The 24,537-nt window shown below is 41.0% G+C and overlaps 1 protein-coding gene and 1 long non-coding RNA gene across 2 annotated transcripts in view; one reads left to right on the top strand and one right to left on the bottom strand.

Annotated features, from left to right (window-relative positions):
• Window positions 1-24,173, top strand: part of LOC146812056 (uncharacterized) — a 156,805-nt gene extending 132,632 nt beyond the window's left edge. The window contains exon 3 of the long non-coding RNA XR_014966816.1: window positions 24,042-24,173. This is a non-coding gene — a long non-coding RNA (uncharacterized LOC146812056). The remainder of the gene's footprint in view (window positions 1-24,041) is intronic.
• Window positions 1-24,537, bottom strand: part of LOC146812054 (fer-1-like protein 4) — a 1,053,957-nt gene that overhangs the window by 90,936 nt on the left and 938,484 nt on the right. Inside the window, exons 36-37 of the mRNA XM_085619061.1 lie at window positions 22,824-22,951; window positions 13,732-13,902 (exon numbers count right to left, since the gene is read on the bottom strand). Coding sequence (XP_085475187.1) covers window positions 13,732-13,902; window positions 22,824-22,951 — 299 coding nt within the window. The remainder of the gene's footprint in view (window positions 1-13,731; window positions 13,903-22,823; window positions 22,952-24,537) is intronic.

The raw sequence follows: 24,537 nt of genomic DNA, 5'->3' as shown, positions 1-24,537 counted from the left end.
TGGAGTTCCTGTCCTCGACAGCCGCATCTGAAGTAATTCCCAAGTTGGAAAAGATAATCGCCGCCCACGGCCTCATTGGGGAGCTGCACACGGACAATGGTCCCCCGTTCAATGGCACCGAGCTAGCAGAATACCTGCAGTCCCACAGTATTAAGCACTGACGCATAACCCCGAGATGGCCTCAAGCTAACGGGGAAGTCGAGAGACTAATGAGAACTCTAAACAAGACCATTCAGATCGCACTGGCGGATGGCCAGGGCATAGAGTTAGCCCTCTATCAGTTCCTACGGGAGTACAGGTTGATGCCCCACTGCACCACGGGGGTTTCTCCAAGCCACCTCTGATTTGGCAGAACAGTCACCGATACTATCCCACACCATCCCAGGTGGGCGTCAGCACCGACCCCACCTAACCAGTCCATGGAGCACAGGACACGAACCAATCGCGAAGCATCCCGGAAGAGGAGAGCTGCTGACAGCCCCATCCAAGTGGGTGACCGAGTGCTTGTGAAAGACAAATATTTTAATTCTACGAAAGGAAAACGGAAAGCAAACAACGCACACCAGAGGCATTTGGAAGTGTCTCGCTGACTCACTGTTGCTGGCAGAGGGTCCGAGGTGCCGGGCTGCTCCCTGGAAGGCGTGTTTGCTGGCTGTGCACCTGTGCTGATTGCAGACGCCGCGGCCGTGGCAGTTGGAGTCTGCTTTTCGTAGCAGGGTTGTTTTGGAGCTGGAATTGGATCTTAGCAGTATGGCTGTATTCTGAGACTGCATCTTATCAAGTGCTGGTTATATTAAAATCTGAAAAACAACCGGCAGGGTAAAGAAGTTCCGGCAGACGTGGGAGTCCCTTTGGTGGATGAGAAGCCGTCATAGAGAAAAGAGGTAATTGGCGCGGCTGGCGCTACTGGTGTAATTGGCGTATTGGAGGCTTTGTCTCGGCTCTTTCTCGGCAGCGGCGATAAACAACACGCCAACATGCCTCCCAAGTCTACTTGTGGAGGCAAGAGTAGGGGAATGTCGGACATTTCGGTCACCAGCAGAACACTGGATACACTGAAGGTAGGGAGCAGTATGAGAGCGGCTGTGGAAGGTGCAGTAGGGGAACTTGACTGGTCCATGCAGGGGGCTGAGCTTATGGTAGGTACTAAAAAGCGGAAAGTTCCCCAGATGTTTACATCACCAAGAAAGGAAAAAGACAAAACAATGGATACAATTGGTGTCAAAGGGAAACCCACACAGCTGGGGGAGTGCTGGTGAGCTTGCTAATACTCGGAGACAGCGTAAACCCTAAAATGAAGAAACGAGCCAAACAGCTAATATACAACCAGAAGAAGAAGGCTTGGCCCTCGATCAGCTTGAGACGCTGGCACAACAGAATATGAGTGCTCTAGAAAGACGGGATGTAGCGTTAAAATGTGTAAACGCTTGAGACGACCCTGTTCCTGATCTCCCTATTAAACATGTCTGGGAGCAAGGAGAGGATACAGGGAACGAAATTAAAGCCAGGAGGGAGAGTGATTCGGGTGAGCATTTTTACTGACTCTCAGAACCATCTGATGCATCGGACGAAGAACAGGAAGAAGGTGAAGAGATACAAAGTGGATCTCTGGAAGGTTCGCTTCCGAGCTTAGGAAGCGAACATAATGTCTCAATGATGGAAGAGAGAAGCTTGGATGTCACCACGGTATGTAAGAAAGCCGAAATAAAGGAGAAGGGGAAATAAACTCAATTTGGGTCATGAAAAAGCTTGACGTGGGAAATATCTCTCTCTCCTCAAACTACGCCGGTTGCAGCTGAAGTTGAGGACCAAGGTCTGGGGGCCGCAGCTATCCATCCGGATGAAATATTCCATGGTTTCTATTCATCAATCTATATTAAACCATAGAGCGGAAACCTGTATGGAAAATCTTAAGACACATACTGCTTGCCATAAACTCCAAAATACGGTTAGAAGAATAGCAAAAACCTGCAACGAATTTATGGAGCAAATGAATGTGGTGGAAGGGCAAATATCTACTCTGGAGGATGAAATGGTGGTACAGAGAGCAGCTGTGGATGTAATAACTTCTCATAGAGACGATATATAGCTCAAGCTCGTTGATTTAGAGAACCGACTGCGGCGGAACAATCTTAGAATCTTAGGTGTACCAGAAGGGTTAGAGGGCTCAGACGTTCACAACTTTGTGAAAGAACTATTCACTGAAGCTTTTCCTGAATTAACAATGTGGAACTGGGCCAGCGAGATTCAGAGAGCCCATAGATTTCCGTTCAAACAACTTGTTGTTAAAAAAGGACAATTAGAAAGTAGGCCAAGGGCAATTTTGATCTACTTAAATTATTTTTTGGCTCGCCAAACCCTCAATGATTTAGCACGCCCGGATAGGAAATCGCAGGGAAAAGGGGTTCAATTCTTTGTAAGGCCTGATTTCTGCCACCATACAGGACAAGGGTGCTCAGGCCTTTTTGCTAAATCCGGCAACACTGAAAGTACTGAATAAGGGTCAAACTTGCTTCTTCATATCCGAAATAAAAGCAAAAGAATATTTGGCTACTATCTGAATAGACTGTAGTTATATTGGGTATTAAGCCAAGAAGATGAGATTAGAATGTGTTCTATATTTACTGCATCAGGGATATGTGAATATTGCTAGATTTCAGTAACGGTCATGTTTAACTACTGTATCTATGACAACTAATAGATAGACATCCGGTGAAAAAGATTTGCTTTTCAATTATAAATATGAGGAAAGGGAATACAGGGGTGCAAGTCTCTCCCCACTGCAAGGGCTATTGACCCTTTTGCCAGTGTAGTGGGAGAAGGGTGGGGGGAGGGCGGTCGGTGTAGGTGGACACAGGGGTTGAAGGGGGTGGTGTTTGTAAGGGGCACGAAGGTGTGTGTGGGGGGAACCATGGGGGGTTGGATAAGGGGGTGGGGTTGGTGGATAAGTAATAAAAAAAGGAGATCAGGTGTATGTATATACAATGGAAGGAATTGGAATGTGAATCAAGCTCAGCAAGTTCGGCAATGGCCAGGCAAGGTGCAAACATCGCAAAGCCATGGATAATTACAGATTGTGCTCATCCAATGTTGGTGGACTAAATGATAAAAAAAAACGAGAAAGGGTTTTTGAGATTATTAGAATGCTGAACCCAGATGTGATCTGTCTGCAAGAAACGCATATTCCCTGGTGTAATAAAGCTTTTCTAGAGATTAGGGGGTATAGTCTGGTGATATGCTCTTCTCAAACAACCACGATCAGAGGGGTGGCTATCTATATCAGGCAACGGAGCGGGATGGCTGTGCGGGTAGCAGCTGATAAGTGGGGTAGATGGGCAATAGCAGAGCTATCCTTGGGATTGACGGTGGTGAGTGTGTATGGTTCTAATTTAGATAATCCAACTATCTGGGAGGAATTGGAAATCGAGCTAGCTAATTGGCCTCGGTCACTGATAGTATGTGTGGATTTTAACATACATTTGGGTGGAATTAGCGCTCTGAGGTCGATGTATACAGGGAGGAAGCCCAAAGTATATAGGGCATTGAGCGCTCTTAAAGCTAGTAACGGACTGGTTGATGTTTGGGCAGAAAAACAGCAGAAAGATCCGGGCTACACGTAATTTTCACACCCACATAGGAAATTTGTGCGCCTAGATTATTTTTTAGCTCCTAGTGAAATGCTTGATAACCTGGATATTAAAAAAAACCTCCCGCAATTATATTCGGATCATAATCCGATAGTTCTGGAAGTTAAAGGGGTGTTGGGTATCAACAAGCAGATCTCCTAGACTTTTGATAAAAAGTTACTACTGGATGTAGAATTTTGTACCCATATTAAGCAATGGGCCCTGGAATTCTTTGACTCTAACAGATACAGTGCCTCCCGTGGGGTAGTGTAGGATACTTTTAAGGCCGCCCTGAGGGGAGAAGTAATTGGGTTCGTAGCACAGGTACGGAAACAGCGAAAGATATTGATAGATCAATTGATCACCAATCTCTCAGAATTAGAGGTAGAGCATGTCCAAATAATAAATATAGGCGATCCGGGGAATACATTGAGAGAGCATACGATCAAGCTTGCTCTGGCCAAGTCTGATATCAATTGCTTTTTTCAGGAGAAGGTGGCCCAAACGTTTCAAGCCTATCGGGGGGAGCTTCATGAATATGGAGAGGTAACTGGGAGGTTACTGGCTCTTAGAACAAGGCAAAAAAGTGTTAGAAATAATATATTAAAAATAAAGGATAAAAATGGAAGCTAATATCAGGCACAGAGAGAAATATTGAGGTATTCGAGAAATTTTATAGTAGGCTATACCAACTGGATGCTGTGGTGGGGGACCAAGCTGATCAACTAGATATAGAGGACAGCAGCCCATTGTTACCTAGGCTGGACAGCGAAATATCTCAGGATTAAGAACAGGAAATTACTCTAGATGAAGTGCAGGAGGTGTTGGGATCTCTTTCATCTGGGAAAGCAGCGGAGCCAGATAAAATCCCGGTGGAAGTTTATAAAATGATCTCACTACAAATACTTCCTATCTTGCTAGATTTATTTATGGGTATACAATACAGAGGGATACCACCAGCCTCGTGGCAAGCTACGGATGTGGTGGTTTTCCTAAAGAAAAGAAAACCTCCAGAATTGCCATCCTCGTAAAGGCCAATTTCGCTCATGAATGCGGATGCGAAATTGTATTCCAAAATGATGGCCACCCGAATGCACAGGACTATAGTTGCACTTATTTCACGTTGGCAACATGGCTTTGTTTCTGGCAGGGGTACCACAGACCACATAAGGCGAGCTATCTCAATATTGGACATCGCAGAGGTAGAGGCTAGAGAGGTGGCTGTGGTCCTCCTGGACGCAGAAAAGGCCTTCGATCCAGTGACCTTGCAATATTTATGGGCTAATCTGATCAAGAGAGTATTTGGCCCCGGGTTTCTGATGGCAGTTCAAGCTATGTGTTATAAACCCCATGCACAGATTCAATTCATGGGGCTTACGTCTAAGAGGGTTGAGATAGCAAGGGGTACACGTCAAGGCTCCCCATGTTCTCCTATTTTGTTTGCATTTTATTTAGATCCATTTATTGTCCAAATTTTAAATAATCAATTAATTAAGCCGGTTGTAACACAAGGATATGAGACGAAGATTCTAGCATATTCAGACGATATTGCGATAGTAACATCAGCACCCCGGGAGGCAAATATGGAAATAGAAAAGATGGCAGAAAAATTTGGGAGGAAATCTGGATATCTTTTAAATAAAACTAAAACTCAAATCATTTGCTCCTCCCAATGTCCGCTAGAAGACCCTCGTGTGACCAAGGTAGCTATGTACCTAGTGGTTAATTTAACTGCTAAAATAGGTAATCTCTGGGCGTTAAATATTGATCCAGTAATGGGATCAATAAACAGAGAATTGAGGCTCATAGATCGCTTGCATTTAACAATAATTGGCAGGGTCAATGTAGTCAAAATGAAGATATTCCCTAAGGTGCTGTACCTATTTCGTGCTATACCTCTGGAATTAGTTGCCAGTATAATACATAAAATCGATGGTATGCTTTCTAAATTTATCTGGGGCTACCAGAAGATACGTCGCGCATATACATATTTGACCTTGCCAAAGGAGCGTGGGATGCCCCCAACCTTCAAGTATACTACTGGGCTACTGCTTTACATCAGCTAGATACCCTCTATTTCTTTGATTATGGAAGGGCGGATAGCCCACCGCTACCCTCTATTTATCAACTGGCTATAGGGGAAGCTGCAGCAGGACTATTTCAACGTCAGAGGGAATTAAACTATTATAAAAAAGCAGGCTATAAGTGCATTGAGAGTGCGGTGAAGGTTTGGAAAAGGGAGCAGAAAGTTTGTAAAATTATTAGATATAATAAGCACACCTCACTTTGGCAATCGGATTTTTTGCCACCAACAGTATACGATGCTATGGATACGAAGTGGGAGCAGGTGGGGATTGTCTCAGTGGCAGATTTATTTTATAACAAGGAACTGGTTGCATTTGAAGAGTTAGTTCAAAGGTATGGTTTACGCGGTGATTCTTGCTTTAAATATCTGCAAGAGCGGAAATGTATAAGAGGAGTCGCTAAGGACCATATTAAGTTGGAGCCGATCCCAATTCTGCAGATTATAAGTAGCTCAGAAAAGAAAATTAAGGATTTTTATCAAGAATTGCTGAAGATTGTACCAGATGATATGGATAAAATAGAATCGAAATGGATGGATAAGCTTGGTGATGGGGAGGTGGATATCAACATGGTCTTGGAGATTGGGGGTAAAGTTTTTATGTCAGCTAACCTGAAAGCTCAACAGTACAAAACTGTATATAGTCTTTATTACACACCAGCTAAACTCTTTGGGTGGGGGAAGAGGCAGACGGATGAATGTCCGAGATGTCTCTCAGGTCCTGAAGACAGCATATATATGCTTTATTCTTGTGGAAAGCTGGATCTGTTAAAAAGGGGATAGAGACTTTTTGGTTTCAGTCATTTAATAAAAAGATAACAATTTCCTCAACTATGATGTTATTAGGATATGACAACCGTGCGCAGCTAGATGTGTTACAGAGAGATTTTGTGTTTTTAACATTAGCCGTCGCACGCTTGATGATTGCCACAGTATGGAAGGATTGAGAGCCCCCTACATTTCATCAATGGCTATATAGGGTAGTATATATTGGCCGCCAGGAGATCTCTCTATATAAATGTAAAGGTTTAAAGACCATGAGAAAAGGCTTGAGTATATGGGAGCCTTTAATAGTATGGATGGGAAAATATCCCAGGCAGGGCATTGGTTAAATATAGATATTTGTAAATAAGAAGCAATATGTATCTTAGCATAGCTTCCAATTAATGCAGGGAGTCCACCACTGCCGACTGTCAGTAGCAAGGAAATATTAATTTGTAAATATCTGTAAATTGCTAATTTGTGAATAATAGAATCTTAAAAATGAAATGTTTTACTATGGCCACTGCTGTTGCTGGTAAATCAATGTAATGATTTAACATCTGTATATAATGTTTATATAAATATGCCTGATTTCCAAATAAAAAGAAAAAAAAGAACACGCATAACAAACTGGGAAGAATAGACAACCAGAGGTACAGAGATCTAAAGTGGGACTATTCCCCGGTCGATCAATTGGTCGGAGATAATAACAAGGCCCCCTCGAAGTCCAGCCAACAGCGCCTCCCACCCTGGATACTATTTTGCAATGCGTTATCCCTCACTGTGAAGAGGCTCGATTGGAGAGTCGACGTTCACAAGCTGCAGCCTGTAAACTGCAGGGAGCAGTGAGGAAAGTAGCCAAAACATTCAACGCCATCAGTGACCGTCTGATGGACCTCGAGTCAAGAACAACTGCCCTCGAGACGGACATCACTGGCACCAGGGGTCAAGCAGAAACACATGAGACACAACTGATCGACATCCAGTGGAAACTCGAGGACAACGAAAATCTGAGGTTCCTAGGAATTCCTGAAGGGAAAGAGAGATCAGATGTTTGAATGTACATGGCCGAGCTCTTGCAAAAAGCTTTCCCAGATCTAGAAGGGTGAAACTGGCTCCATGAAGTTCAAAGGGCGCCTCGAATTCTCTTCTCTCTTCGGCAACCAGTAAAGCCTGATGCGAAACCACGGCTGTCCTGGTGTATTTTGGGAACTTCCTGCTGTGGAAGAATATCTTTGAAAAGGCTAGGCCTGAAGCTCAGCAAGCCGCAGATGACTTTTCATTTTTTACCAGGCAAGACTTTTGCCATGTTACTGTTGAACTACGATGGCGCTTACACCAAATGATTAAGCTATTCCAGGAGAAAGGGGCACAGGCTTTCCTAATGAACCCGGACCTCTTGAAAGTAATCTGGGGTGATCAAACCCACATTTTTACCTCTGAAATCAAGGCTAAATAGTTTTAGACAACAGGCGGGGTATAACTGTAAGGTTTATATGTATAGGTGATGTCTATATGGCTCGTGGTCTCAGGCGGAGTAGCTTGAGAATTGAGTGAATTACATCCCTTATAAAAGGGCGGTAGGAATTAGGGGGTTAAAAAAGAAAAAAGAAAAAAGAAAAAGTGGGTGGGGTAAGCACTTTGCTGTATTTAAAAACAATATATATGTATATAGCGGGACTATAATCGTAAAAACTCTATGGAAGGGGGAAAGAATAAAAAAATGTATATATATAACATAAGTTATCGTTCTCTCTAGATTGTTGTAGGGGTATAGAGACACTAGGATAGGGAGGCACTAATATGAATAGTCACCAGTTGGGAGGGGTGCTGCCTTCCATCCACCACAGACCGATACAGGTGCAGGGTTGGACGGGATGGCTGGGGATGGGGGTGTGGGGGTGGAGTGGGGTACAGGTGGGAAGGGTGGTGGAGGGTGGTGGTGGCGGTGTGTTGCAGGGGGAGAGAAAACCCAGAGAAAAAGTGGGATCTGCACAATCTATGTAAGGATATTGGAAAAATTGTTATTAACTCAAAAATGAATGACAATCAATTTGGATGCCTTAAATGTTTTAACAATGGGTAGGCTAGCTTTTTGCTCGATAAATGTTGGGGGGGCTAAATGATGGGGGAAGCGAGCTAGGGTAAGTGAGGCACTTAGATCCCTGGGAGTGGATCTAATATGTCAACAAGAAACCCACATCCTGTGGCGGAAGAGAGGGCTCAACATAATCCCAGGATATACACAAGTGGTCTGCTCTTCCCAGACCGCTACGACTAGAGGGGTCGCAATCCATATTTCAATTCGGTTGACCCCTGCAAAGCGAATTCTAGCGGATAAATGGGGGTGATGGACACTAGTCACATTACCAGTTGGGCTCACTATATGTATGATCTATGGGCCTAATTTAGATGACCCAGGGATGCTAGAGGAATTGGAGTTAGAGCTAGCCTCCTGGCTGAGCCCCCTCATCATGTGCAGGGATTTTAATATTCATTTGGACACTAGTAGCCCCTTCACTAAGGAATATCAGGGGAGAAAGCCACAAGTTTATAAGGCACTAGCTGCTCTAACCTCTAGCCATGGGCTAATTGATATATGGGCCTCCAGGAGACCAAGGGACTTAGGCTATACCTACTTTTCTTGTCCTCATAGAAAGTACGTCAGGCTTGACTATTTATTCGCTACAATTGCTCTTCTTGATGGTGCCAGCACAAGAAAGCTACCTAGAATACTGTCGGATCACAACCACTTGATACTGGAAATTACGGACCAAGGGCATCAAAGATGTTAATCGAAGTGGACCCTTGACAGGAAATTACTGGTCAATGAGGGGTTCTTGAACATATTAGGGGATGGACCCGACAGTTTTTTTATATGAATAGGTTTATTGCCTCTAGAGAAATAGTATGGAACACATTTAAGGCAGGCTTAAGGGGGGAGGTCGCTAGTTTTGTCAGATCACACAGGAATAGGCAGCGAGAGGAACTGCTCCGACTGACAGACCAGTTGATGAAGTGTGAGGAGGATCATACAACTGCAGTTGCCCAAAAACAGGAAGCGCTACAAACCCAGCTTCAGATGGAGGTCATAAGGATAAAGGTAGAAATCAATAGTATCTATGATGAGAAAGTGGTAGAAGCATATCAAACATATACCAGGGACAACTATGAGTACAGGGAGACCTCCGGCAAACATTTAGCTCTGCGTCTAAGAAAGAAGGCAGTTAGAAATAACATCGCTAGGATAAAAAGAAAAGATGGGACGTTTGCAATCGACACTCAAGGAACCCTTAGCGTGTTTGCAGAATTTTACGGGGACCTTTATCAGCCTGAGAATAATTCCCCAGAGACTGGTGGGCTCGGGATGGCATAACTCCTCCTGTACTGCAAGAGCTGGAGGCTGACATTTCGCTTAGCGAAGTTATCGATGCACTCCAGGCGATGGCCTCAGGAAAAGCGGCAGGACCCGGTAGAATTCCAATCGAAATATATAAGGTACTCCAGTCAGAGCTAGTTTCCCTGCTCTTGGATTTATTTTTGGCTGTACAACACAAGGGGCAGCCACCCCAATCATCACAAGGCACCAATATAGTGGTGTTTTTGAAGAAAGGGAAACCCTCTGAGGACCTTGCTTCATATTGACCCATCTCCCTTATTAATGTCGATGAGAAATTATATCCTAAGATTTGATTCTTCTTGACGCTCAGAAAGCCTTTGATTGGGTTGAGTGGGCACATTTATGGGATAACTTAAGGGGCAACTGGTTTGGAGAATGAATCCTCACGGCTATCAGAGCCATGTACTCACACCCATACGCTAGTATACAATTGATGAGCAAGGAAACCAAAAAGATTGTAGTAGCTCGAGGGACGAGACAGGGATGCCCTTGCTTACCGGTTCTCTTTGTGTGATATATAGATCTGTTCACCAGATCAATAATGCTAGACCAGAAGATCAAACCAGTAGTGGTCAGGGGGATAACACCAAGGTCTTAGCATATGCTGATAACATAGCTGTTATCACCCCTGACCCACAGGGTGCAATTATAAGGATCGAAGTTTTGGCCAAGGAATTCGGTAGGCAGTCTGGATATCTCCTAAACTCCGACAAGACCAGGATTGTTTGCACCGAAAATATTATCTTTCAGGATCCCCGCAGGACCGAGGTAGCTACTTATCTTGGGATTGACATCTCAGTGGTTGATAATTGGAAGGTGCAACATGCTTAAAATTACCATGTTCCCAAAATTGTTATACTTATTTCGCTGTATCCCGCTAGAGCCAGAGCTTCTTCTCTAAAAAAAGCTGTATGGAATATTTGCCAAATTTATCTGGCATTATCAGAAGGTTAGGTGCTCATTGAAATTCCTGACCCTCCCGCAACCTCGGGGGGGGGGGGGGCAGTTCCCAGTCTACTACATTATTATCGGGTCATAATGCTGCAACAGACGGGTATTCTGTTTAAACTGAATATTGGGGCTGAACACGCTTGGGCGCACAGGAAGGTGAAGTCCCCCCCTTAATCTATGAGTTGGCTATAGGTGGAGCAGCATGGGGGTATTACTGAGACAACTGGAGGCCATTTACTACAAAAAAACACGGTTCAAGCGCCTTAGAGCGGCATGGAATGTATGGCATAAAGCCTGCAAGCTGTTAGAAATACATAGACTCCAGAGATACTTACCCCTTTGACGTTCACCGGTTTTTCCGGCCCCTCTTTATGATGGAATTGGAAAACATTGGGAGCAGGACGGTGTTAGCAAAATAGGGGATGTCATTGGCAGGAATTGTATGATTTCTTTTGTAGAGCTACAGGAGCGGCACAATATTGATCCTAGGTCTTATTTTAAGGATATCCAAATTAAGGAAACCATTAGACCATTTATATCAGATATTGCATCTATAGATAAGATCCCTTTGCTAGAAACCATCCTTTATAAAAGTCCTCGAATTAAGAATATATATAGCTTTTTTACAAAAGCCGCTCCGGACGATCTAGCAAAAGGGACTCTACTTGGGCAGTCAAATTAGATAATCAGGATATGGACTTATGTAGGTCACTGGCTCTCTCAAATAAATTATTTCTCTCTGCCAATTTGAAGGCGCAACATTATAAAACAGTCTTCAATTTTATTTTACCCCGGTAAAACTGTTTGGATGGTGGAAAAGGGAAAATGATCAATGCCCGTGATGTGGGCAAGGCCCCGCAGATTTGGTACATATGTTTTTGATTGTTGTAAGCTGGACCCCTTAATTAAAGGGATCGAAACCTTCCTGCATAAAGTGTTAGGACAAGATGTGTCTATCTCGCCAACTATGATGCTATTAGGCTTTGATGAGAAAGCACAGCTAGAATCAACACAGGTATATTTTTGTTTCACCTCAATGGCAGTAGCCCGACTGTTGATGGCATCAAAGTGGAAGGATGCTGACCCTCCTGCATATCAAGCTTGGTTTGCCCGGATGCTTCATATATGTAATTTGGAGATGGCACTATATGGATGCAAGGGTCGGAGAGCAGGGAAACGGGGCAGAAAAATCTGGGGCCCTTTGATTGAGTAGATCTGCTGTATAACTTTCCATGTTTTTTCTTCTTTCTCTCTCATTTTGTTTTTGTACCTTTGATAATGTAACATGAAATGTATAACTAGTGCTTTGTCCGGTTTTGCTCTTTTTCCCTCACCCTCACCCTCCTTTCTTTCCTCTTTAATAAAAAGTATGATTTTTTGGCCTTACCCATTAGTAAGAACCATGTGGTATATTGTATGGTAGGTTCTGTCGGGAGTTAGATAATTACATTAACAGCATTTATAAATAAAAAGAAAAAAAGGTAAACACACCTAGATTGATGTAATCAATATTAATCAATATCAATTGTATTCAGAAATTCATTCATTTTTCTGGTATACAATTAGGGTTATATCTTAGTAAGGCTGTCACAAAAAACAATTTTGTTTTAAAAAAAAAAGGCGGCGCAAACAATAAACTAATCAGTGATAACGTGATCTAGAAGTGACACAGTGCTTTAGGTGAATAACATATATACAGTGCTGTACAGAATGTATATAAAATGTTCATTCAGTAGACATCAATCCCTATTTCATTGAATCTCCAATCCATACATGGTTCTACTATTATATGGAGTGTAGAGAATGGGTAAAGATTGTGTAGGCACGTCGACTATTAGACCCAAGAGAATGCGTGATTCAATTGAAGTCACGTTGGGTCTTCTTCAGGACGAGGTAGGACAGCCAGTAGTAGTAACCATCAAAGACCTGATGAGTGCTTCGATTGGTCAATCCACCAGGGGTTGGATTCTAGTCAAGAATGAAAAACTCTGTCATTGTGGAACCATCAGGGGTAGGTGGAGTCCATTTCTGAATGCAGGAATGTAGATGAGTCACATCCACTGCCGTGCAAAGTACCTTGTTTGCTTGCACACATGGGCAAGGAAGTAGGCAAAGCCTTATAAAGGAACCAACAGCCAAAGGATGCCTATGCCCTATTCCCTTCAAGGGAATCTCACTTGTGGATAGGAAACATAAGAACTGCAAAACAGAAAACTGTAAATGGATATTTTATGAACATCTACTGCTGCTTCTTCTAATAATTCTAATGTGTCTACTAATGCTAGTGTGGTTATCAGTAACCACACTAGCATCAGTAGAAACATTAGAATTTTTTTTAAAAAGTAGGCACCACTATTGTTAATTGTAAAACTATGCTAGTGGTAAAACTGCAAGTGCTGTTCTAGAAATACTACTATATATAGTGTATCTTCTAATAATAGAAGGTTAAGCACTAATAATGCACCACTAATCCAATTCCAATAATACTAGGACTATGAGTTATTCACCAATTACTAATGCCTCTTTTACTGCTACGGTTTCAAGAACTACCAAACATCTTACTACTACTGCTAATACTACTACTAATACAAAGTGTACTGTCACTGATGACGCAATAGTGATACTTCTAGTGCTGGCACTACTACCAATAGCATTAATACTATTGGTACAATCACTACTACTGACCGTTCTGCTACGATTACCTAACTGCTATTACTGCTGATATGTTTTGTAAGAATTAGTTTGAGAAAGATTATGCATTTTACTTGCACGTCTGCTTAATTTGCAGTCAAACCTTTTGCTGGAAACATGTGAAATTCTAGCTTTACATATTTAAACTATTGATGATGTACCCAGTTAGAGCAGTGCCTCCTACTAGCTCCATTAAGAAGATCATTTGATAGACTTACGTATCATACTGAGAAGCGATGCCACAAATCGCTCTGTGCTTGCTGTAAAATCGATTCTCCAAGTCAATCTTAGTCTCTCCAATCAGATCATCAGAACCAACCATATCATGATCGAACACAGATATCAGGATCTCAGTTTCCAAGGGGAAGGACACAGTAACTTCAAAAACCCTAAACAAAAAAAAGATCATAGTAGTCAGAACAAACTTTGAGTCATGCACAAGCAGCATATAAATTATTTAATACATACATGTAAACACATAAGACCCGATTCACATAGAATTTATTCATGTGTAAATCTGGCTTGCCAGCTACTTAGATAATTTCAGAATTGCACCCCTCACTGTTTCTCTCAGTACTATGCTCTAAGAATGGCTTACACCTGGAAAAGCTTGTATATTATACATACCAAATTTATTTCTATCTCACAAAGCATGAAAGCATTTGGAAAGCCAGTAGGTCTGGCTTTGGCTGCTAACCGTTTGAGTTTGTCAATGCTTGTTTTATTTTCTGGTGAGTTTTTATAAAAACAATATTGTTTTTTTTATTATTCATTTATTGCTATTTAATCAAGAATCTCCACACATTGTACAGGATACAGTAAATCATATCTGTGCAGTGGATCGACAGACACATCCCAATATGTTTACATTGGCAATATTTTGGTAGCAGATTATACAATGTTATGGAGGGTATAGCGGGTATCAGAAAAAAGGAGAAAAAAAATAGGACCTTAATTACCCTGTCTTGTAGAGGAGTAGCCAATTTATGCGTCAAAATAAAGAACAAAACAATGACTTTTGAATTCTCTGGCTGGCGCTGCCATAGGGAGCTAATGGGAACTGCGATAACGTGAGTGTCACAAGAATGTTGTAACATGAGGGTAAAAACATATTTTGGGTGAAACTGCGAGTGCCCTCGTCCAAAAAAATTAAAATTAAATTGTTAAAAGAAACGATATGTCTTTGTTCTCAAAAATCAAACACTGACAGTACTCCCTGGCACTGATGGGAACTATTTTGTGTATGGATGTGTTTGTTCTAAAAAATCAGAATGCTGTCACTTACGGTTTACTATCTTTTTTTAATTTCAAAGTATTTTATTAGTTTCATACAATAAATACAAAAGCATTCTGTCACGGGGTTAGCCAAACGTAGTATGTATGCAGTGGTTACAGGTACTTTTAGGTAAGATATCTGTTTTAGCTAATCCCCCTCTTACATTGACTTGCTGAGAAGATTAGGCAAAGGCTGATAGAAAGAGAGAAAGAGAAAAGAAAGAGGTGAAAGGGAGATATGAGAGGGGCTATGTGGGACTGAGATTAATAGGAGTTTTAGTCATGTGACCGATCTGACACCCCACCAGTTGGCGTATGATGGGAGTGGTGCAAGTCCCCCCGATGTCCCTTCGGCCCGTGGTGGTAACCTCCAGTTCGCTCCTCCCCCCCCCCCCCCACTGCGGGGAGGGGAGGAGGGAGCCAGACTGGCTTCAAGGGGGTACGTAAGAGTCTAGATACATGTCGAGTGACCCCCACATCCCCCTGGTTGCTGGTCTCCAGGGCAAGTTCTGCAACACAATGTTATCCGCACCCCTGAATTAAGTTTGTATGGAGGGGGATTCTCTGCAACTCAGGTAAACAGCCAATCATTCTTAACCTGGCTAGACTTATAGACCTTTGTTAATGCATTTTGAACACTTTGTCAGCACATTACTGAGCATGTACTGCAGCACTTTACCAATTCAGACAAAGTGCCTCAGTACCAAAATACTTGCAAAGATTCTATTCCATGCAGCATATCTGATGTATTCACAAATGAGGCACTCTTGCAATGCAGTGAAGGTCAGCTAGCTAAATCAGCAGTTGACGTAGGATGTCCTCAAACAAATGCCACCTGTATGAGATCTGCATTTGAGCTACTCCATCAAGTACATGATTCCAGAATATTGTGTACGAGATACCTTCTGACAAACATACTGTGTCCTAAATCTGTTTCCCGAAATATCGCCCCATTTGCGTTGAAAATCTACACCCAATGGGGTGATGTTTTTTAAACAATATTTAGGACACAATATTTACATCATTCGATATTTTTAATCAACAATATTTCGACGGACAATCGCAGGGGAGTGCAAAGTGCAAGGTACAGCAAATGCATTTCTTTCTGAATCAGGAATGATTCACCTGGCGGAATCCCATTCACAATACCATATTAACTGGAAGAGAACCCACAGGTGATCCTTCTTTCACCAGCACCATGGCCTCGGAAAACCCATAATTTTATTAATTTTGGGATGTATCCCTTCCTCCAGAAATCCAGGGAGTTTTAAATTACCACCCAGCAAGCACCGAAGTTAGCTGTCCTGTGGATCTCTGGTATGGGAGCTCTTAGAAGACTTGCAGTAGCTGCACTCCATGCACTGTGATGAACTAGAAGGTACATGTAGCAGATGCTCAGCAAAATCACCAGTCAATCACAAAGAATCCGGCATCCATAACTGCTCTTGTTGTCCTATCAGAAGGCCATACTCATTGAAACATGCAGATGTAACCACTCTAAAGGTCTATACGATGAGTGATCTCTCCAATACGGATGAAGTAGAAATAGTAAAGGTGCAATCAATGTGATGTTTTTTGTTATTGAAATAACAATGATGTTAGCTTCACATTCAAGCAATAGTCCTTACAAACAACCCACTTAAAGTTTAGAAAGTGTGTTCTTTTCTAGTTACAGCTGACGACAGAAATAACAAATATTTAGCGCAATCTTTCCCTTTATTTATTAAACAATATTTATGGGGTTTGCCTGTTTCTAAAAATATTTTAGAACATTAAATCAAAACCATATTGACAAAAGGCATCCTCTTTCCACAAGAAATATTATGTTACTCCCAGCCCCTGGTCCCAGTTAGAAAGGAACGCCTACATCCCCGTGGTACCCCGTCCTAAAACATATTTTCCCATCATTATGAGCAGCATTCTAGCTAGCCAGCCATTTTTAAACTTTATACATCCCATTTGAAACATACATATATACATATGGGCATACAAACATGTAACATATACAGCGCATGCATTCACAAAATGCTACTTTATCCATTTGGTAAATTACTTTGGAAGTCCCAATACATACCTATAAAATGTGTGACGGTAGTATATACATTTGAAAAAAATATATGATGAAATGGGTCTTAAACATAAAATACACTTAAAGTGAGACTGAAATATACTGGCCTCAAAGGAGGAATACCGAGACTGATTCACAAACTGCACTTTGTAGTAAGTTTTGTAGTACTACAGTAGTCCTACAAAACGTAATGCAATATGCTATTTACAACCTGCACATTTCTAGTAACGTACACTTTCGAGTAAGAGTTCTACTTTCCAATATTCACAAACTGCTTTTTTAAAGTAACTGACACTTTTTTAATAAGTCCCTAGCTCCGTTATTTCCTATGGGAGTGTGTTCCAATACCAGTGGTTGGCCATGTGTAGTGCTGGACTTACTACAAAAGTGTAAGTTTATGAATACCGAAAAATAGTAAACTTCTTCAAAAGTGTAAACTTACTGAAAAGTGTAGGCTACCTTTGTGAATCAGGCCCTCCTTATACCTTCCCATCATTCCATTTTTAACCTTTTTCTTTTTTTTTTTAAATGGCAGCTCCATCTTTACCGTTGGACAGTCTAGATTCATTCCGGGGTGTAGAATAATTCAAAATGGTTTAAACCCTGGTGAGCAATCAAGTAGATCCATATATTTCCTCCCATGATTGTCCTCGCACTGTGATCCATATAATGTGTCTATACTCTTCTAAAGTCATTACTTCATCTGAACTCATAATATGCATGGAAAATGCCCATAAAGGGCTTGAATAACAGCAAGTCACTATCGCCTTTCATTTTCGTAAGAGCAGTAATAATTAATATAATCTCTGGGGTTGAATGCTAGTTTCATGACAAATGCTATAAAACATATGACATATATGAGGCAGATTATGTGCTATATCATTAGAGTTGTCATTATTTAGTTATTTTCATTATATGCATCACATTCCTTTTTCACATCCTTTCTCAGTTACAAATCTAGGGTACTTTTACACTAAATTACCATTACTTTTAAAATGACAAAGAATACAACTTTAAAGCCAGAAATGAGTGTGGTGTACATCTGAAGAACTGAGCTGTATGAGGTAAAGAGTTCTAAAATGAAATGGTGGCAAAATGTAACATCTAATCATAGATCCAACCACTCCTTCTCCCCACCTCAACATCTTCTCTTCTCCTGCTTCACCCACAATTACCAGGTAATGCATCGTTTTTAGCTAACGTGCCAGAAAACTAGGCTTCATTCTAGACAAAAACTCTCTAGCCCAGGCTTCTGCAAAGAGAAGCTTGTGAGTTATTGGTAGCTCTCCAACTACGTGTAAGTAGTTCTCCGGTGTGCAGTCCAGTCTAATGATCAGAAGCTTTGCTTGGATCAAATAATATATGTCTACCAAAATTGAAAAGAGTGTACTTAAGATGAAAATGTGCGCATTTTCTGAACTCGCAAGCTGTTGTTAGGTGAAAAATGATTGAATTTCCACGAAAAAAATACATCTTTGATTGATTGATAACCATGTGGCGTTGCAGAGACTACTTACTAACTATGACTATTATATATTGCTTGATAAGGCATTCCAAATTGTCAAAGCCTTTTTTACCTTACTTCTGGTAACCCGTCCTGATGCACGGACATTTTTACTGCTGTTTAATTTGCAGAGGGTGGTCACTAATGTAATCTGGCTTGATGTGGTCACTAGACTAAGTATTAGAATCTTGGGATGATTTTCAATTAACATAAGTAGTTCATACTGCAGAAGAGGTTGGAGACCCCTGTTCTAGCCAAACTGTCAGTCTGGTAATGTCGAATAAGTGATTGATCCTCAAAAATGTATGAAAAATGGGTCAACCCGGAATATTCATATTCAGCCATTACTGGAAGAATAAAGCATTTGTTTTTTTATAGGAAAATAGTTATAAACTTTGAGTACCAAATGATCATATTTTCAGTACCTGTGATTTTGGTATGTGATTGAAGCAGCAGTCATATGCCATATAATTAGTACAAAAAAACGTTGTTTTTTTTTAAATAACAGAACCAAAGAATATAGGGTCTGATTTAGATCTTGGCGGATGTGATACCCCATCAAAAAATTGATGCATAACCTGACCACCACAATACAAGTGCCACAGGATTCAATGAACTTGTAATATGGGAGAAGGGATATTCATCACGTTTGTGATGGATTATCTCATCCACCAAGATCTAGAGCAGGCCCATTGTTGTGATAAAAGTGATCCTACTTTGAGCTTACTTCATATTTACTTCACATTTCCAATTAGTGAATAAGGAATAATGTGAACTTTTGTACGCAATTCTCTGGTAGTTACATACATAATACAGAAGCTAGCAATTAACATTGATTGTTTCAAGCATAGAGTCTTTGACAAGTGAAAGAAAATGGTATATACTTCGAGAAGTCCAATTGAGGAACAATCACATAAGACCCTCTTATTACAGTGTGCCCCTAGCATACCTGAAATCTCAATGAAATTTCAACCCATAAACAAGCCACTGGGATTAGAATGTGTGAATACTAATGTGTCTCAAAGTCATCAAATAAGAGGTTGCCAAACATATGGGCAAAGTAAGGACCAACTTTTCATAAGCATGATTCTCCACCTATGGTGACAATCATAGATTCAAATGCTGTGAGAAATTTTCCTTAAATGTCAGATAAGAGCCAATGGCACGCTTTAATAATAGTAGTTTAAAAATGATACAAACATCTAAAAATGCAATGCCCCTTCCAAGAGTCCTAACTCATTACTTCATATCCAACAATGAAGGTAGACACTAAAAGGCGTAGAAAAAAGCCATTCTTACTTTTGAAAACGCAGTAGTTATGTCATATTACACCCAAAGTACTAAAACCCATAAGGGTGAAAGACACTACATACCTAACATGATGTCTGTCCAATGATGAAAATATGTTAGAAAATGGAATACCAGTTGTCTGGAAAACATCTGGCAATGAAGTCCTAATCTTTCAACCTAGCCAGCAGCCCAAATGCATGTACAAGGCTCTCTGCATAGAATGGAATTCTCCAAAAACATACATAGATCAGACACAACCTTTCAATGGGCATCCCCAACTAGCCAAGAAAGGGAAATCAATGCACTCTTTGACATTAGAACCAGCGCCCCTCTCTCTGTCCTTCATGAGTACCCAGAGAAGGATTGGAAAGTATTGGCAGAATGCCGCCCATGCCTCTGTACTTGGGCATGTGACACTTTAAAGTGGAATCGGCAAGCACTTGTTTGCATGTGACTCACTCAGAAGGAATCTCGTCATTGTGAAATGTCAGGTGAGTCCTAGAATGACAATCCTTGGTCTGCTCAGGCAGGATATGATCACTGTATTGCCCAGACTACAGATTTTAGTTCCTTCCTATTCGACAACTGGCAGGCATCCAGCTTTGATAAAGTGTCAAGAGACAACTCATTTAACTGGAATCTTGTCACACGTTGTTGATGTGTTGAACATGACAAAGAAAGGTCTTACACAAGGTAAAGTGTATTCAACCAATAAATGAAAGATTCCTGGATAGCTTGCAAAACTGTAACTATGCCTTCAAAAGCTGAAAAAGTCTGGGAGACCAATGCTGAAGAAGATGACTTACCAGAGGCCTCACGTTGAAAGTATCTCATGGAACTAGTATGTCACAATAATCTGAAGATGAAGAAGGAGGAAAAGACTATAGTGTAGCCTGATAGCTCTTTCTGCCAGCAGAAACACAGACACAAGATCTGCTGTAAACAGAAGCCAAATGAAGTACAGATTATAGAGTACACCATGCTTCTTAAGAATGTATTACTTAACTTGAAAGTAATGAAGTGCTACATATGAGAAAGAAAATAGATCAGCTCCAAAATGGATCAGCTACTAATATAACTAGTGGTTGTGTCTGTGTTTCCTGGGGAAGACAACCTTTTCACCATCTTTAAAGAGCAACCTTAAGAGTCTGAAGAGTTCTTGCTACTGTAACCAATTATGGACCCTATCTGCATCAAAAAAAGCTACAACTGCCCAAAAACAACAATTGTGACAACCCCGAAAGCAAGCAGACAAAATACCTAAGAGTATTTTTCTTTTAAATGCCCCTCAACAAGGAGTCATCCCTGAAAGTAGACTGCTGATACCAAGGCTTGAAGTGACATGACAGAAAGTCTTGGGCACCTCATGATCAGGATCTCCTACCCAAATGCCTCCTGAAAAACCATCATCTGGCTTCAAAGACAATGTTTAACAAACACATACCTTTGCTTGATTCACTGCAATTAGGAGGAAGCCTGATCCTCCTTTGATATTTGAGGTGTGTGCTCTTTATTCTTCTACTTATTTGTAGAGCACTGGGATACCTAAAAGCACCTTATGGGGCTGAGAACTTCCAATCATGATACTACCCACAACAAACAACTAACCGTCCTAACAGAATATGAACATCTTTCTAAAAGCTGTGTTTCTTGATCTTTTTGAATAAATAAGAATTCCCCTGTTCACATAAGAATGTATGACAGAAAGAGAGGCATTTAAACTGCAGTCTTTGTTCAATGCACTGTCAGTGAAGCCCCCTATGAGCTATGGACATCTGATCACATTTTGTCAAATTGGTAATCACCATCAGAGCGGAGTTTTGAACACATGGGAGGGAGGCCCACAGGTAACCTGGCAGCTCTACATAAGGGCTATTGCAACAGTCAAATCTGGAGTAAGTGTAAGAGGTGTCTATAGAGGTAACACTTTTGTACACACCCAGAGTATCAACAAAGAGTTCACTTGCTTTTTCTGTAATACCTCTAAATCAAATATGAGCTTTAAGGAACAAAATACTACCTTCAGGGACCACTGGGGCTCACTCGTAGGGTGACCATAGAGTAGCCTCCTAGTGATCAGTGTTGCTTCCTACGTCAAGTACCTCAGTCTTACTCTCAGTGAGTTTCCAAAACGGTAAGCCCCATCAAAAGATGAACCGCCTCCAGGCAGTCTTACAGTCTCAATTCGATTATGAGGCTAGTTCTTCTAACATAATAATGATCTGCATTTCATCTGTGTGAGACTATGCTCAACACCCAAAGTACCTGTTAAGATCAATCAGAGGACAGATACAAACATTAAACAGGGGGTCAAGGAAGAGCCCTGTGGCCTTATAGCCCCAAGTAGCACTTCCACCTACCGACCACCATGTGCATTACAAATGAAAAACTCAAAGACAAAGGTGAAATGAACCCGCTTTTTCAGCCACCTTTTACACTTGGCAAATCTTAATATGAGCTTCAAGTGCAGTTCAAGCCAGAAACCCTCCTGCTCCAATAAAAACACAGAAAATATGACATTTTTAATCCTCTGATGAGAGGCGTCGTTTTCCATCACGCAGGGGTAGATGCTGCAATGTTGGTCACAAAAAATGGTAGCACTTCCAGGTCACACAACTTATTTGATGCTTCTGCACTAGATACTGCATTTAATTTTGTCCTTTCCATACCGATGTGAAATTATAACCATGGGCACAAGTTGTTGGTCCCACAAACGCAGAGCAATAGCATTCTCGTAGGTCTGGTGCCTAGTAAAAAGCTAACTATAAGATAATAATGAAGGAAAAGCCCATCATATAAATGTATTTTAGAAGAAAGCAAGACATTGTTCTTTCATAGGAACCAGACACAAAATATGAAGTTGAGGGTCTCGTATAGTCCTATTTGCAATTACTTGCAGGTGTAGTTGCTTACTAAAAACCAATAAAAGCAAGGCAATTAGGGACCAATGTGCATATTTTGAAGTGGAGGTCAATATCACAAAGTAAGGCTTATAAAGAGGGAGAGAGGGAAACCGGTACTATAGCTTACTGGAACACAATTACATAATACACAATTGGGGACCCAACTGATATTGAATTGATATTAATTCCCACAATTAAGATTGCTATTTTCAGTTGTGAAATGTTTTTGCAGATGGAATGTGACATTTTATTTTGAAATATCTGACTTACTCTCCAAAGACAGGGTTGAGCTGCTTGGGGATGTATCTTTCTTTGCTGTCCTTCAACTGTTCTCCAACCTTCACCACAACATATGGATCTGCCTTGCCATTAGGATCTGCTGGAGCTAGGTTGGTTGCCTAGAAGACAAAATGTATGTCAAGGAACAATAATGCTAAATAATTTATCTATAATGCTTTTAGTACATGTGATTGTGAAGTGGAGACTTGTCAGGTCCATGGTCAGATTCACTGATCTCTCATATTAGACGTAAGTGTTTTTCTTGGCTTTTGCACTGAGCCAAAAATCAAATGGTGTAACTTTTAGAGGCATCATGTCTAAGAGTGATTGGCTATATGTATTTATACGCCTAGTTGTGCCCAATACATCGATCACTACAGGTATCTCATTTGTGCATGTCATGCTTTGTTGGTCTCTTATTGAATATTGTGATATTTCCTAATCTTTTGAAGTTTTCATGAGGAAAACTTTGCATTTAAACAATTTTAGACCTGTTTATATTTTTCTGTGTCATCTTCTATGTTTGATCGCTGGTTTGGAATAATCAACACTGTTTATGGCATTTGTGCAAAATGTTTACAAGCAGTAATAATGAGAAGGTAGGGCTTACCTAATGGATTTGTCAGCTGTATGATCAGTTGAGCAAGATAAGCATGCAAGCATTATGCTGTATGAATTGATTTTAGCAACTACACGATAATTGCATTTCTAGAAATTATGTTCTGACTTTCCCCAAAACTTTAAACACAGCTACTTTGTGCACTCTATGTTACAATACAAAGATCCATTGACAAAAAGTTACTGTTTGCAGGGAGATATAATATCTCTGTACATGGAAACTCTTGGAGCAGTGTAATTTAGGCTCCACCCTGTATATGTAATATGTGTACATTTATATTCTCATATACGACATTTATATTCAAGGTGAGGTTTAACTTCATTAACATGTGAGGTAAATTTAAGCGAATTAATACTGTGTAAATATTGTAATCACTAGGAATTTACGCATAACGATAGTAGGCAGATCAATAGGCTGATGTAACCATCTTCATGATATATTCTCGTTTAACATTGATTGTTTGCTTCCTATTGATTTACAATACTGTAACAAGCATTCATTTTGATTCTCGAGTTAACTTAGCTTGACATTAGGTCTTAACTGAAATGTATGCTAAGAAGCTGCCATTATGCTGTTTCTTCCCTCTGCAGGTGTGCTATGTTGATTCTCATTAGCTAATGAAAGGCCCATTGTTATGCATTATACTGATGATAGTGAGGCCTGGGAGAAGAAAGTTGGCAACGACTGTGAGGAAGACGATGGTGAAAGAAGGACTCCTGTCCACAGTGTGCCAGGAGGACACAACATTCAAGATTAACAGTTGCCTACGTAATTTCATGGAGATAGGAACTTAGGGAGTATGTCAACTCCCCCCAAATGTGGTTGTTGGTTTGGCCCTCAGTGGTGGGAATGAGATATGGATGTCTAGAAACGGTAGGCTGTATTTTTAATTGGTGTTTCATAGTTAGTTAGGCCGACTTTATTCTGACTTTGAGAGGGAACATATCTCTCTCTCTGCTGGGCTTCTCTGAGTGTTATATTTATGCTGAGCACTCGTCACATTTCTGTCAAATTTCTACTGGAGTTCAAGCTCATGCTGATTCATTCTATGCTTCCCATTTAGAAATCCCCTTTAGTGAGTTTTAG

This window comes from Triturus cristatus, chromosome 7 (genome assembly GCF_964204655.1).
Source record: "Triturus cristatus chromosome 7, aTriCri1.1, whole genome shotgun sequence".
Taxonomy (NCBI): Eukaryota; Metazoa; Chordata; class Amphibia; order Caudata; family Salamandridae; genus Triturus; species Triturus cristatus.
This window is presented reverse-complemented; position numbering and strand designations above follow the sequence as displayed.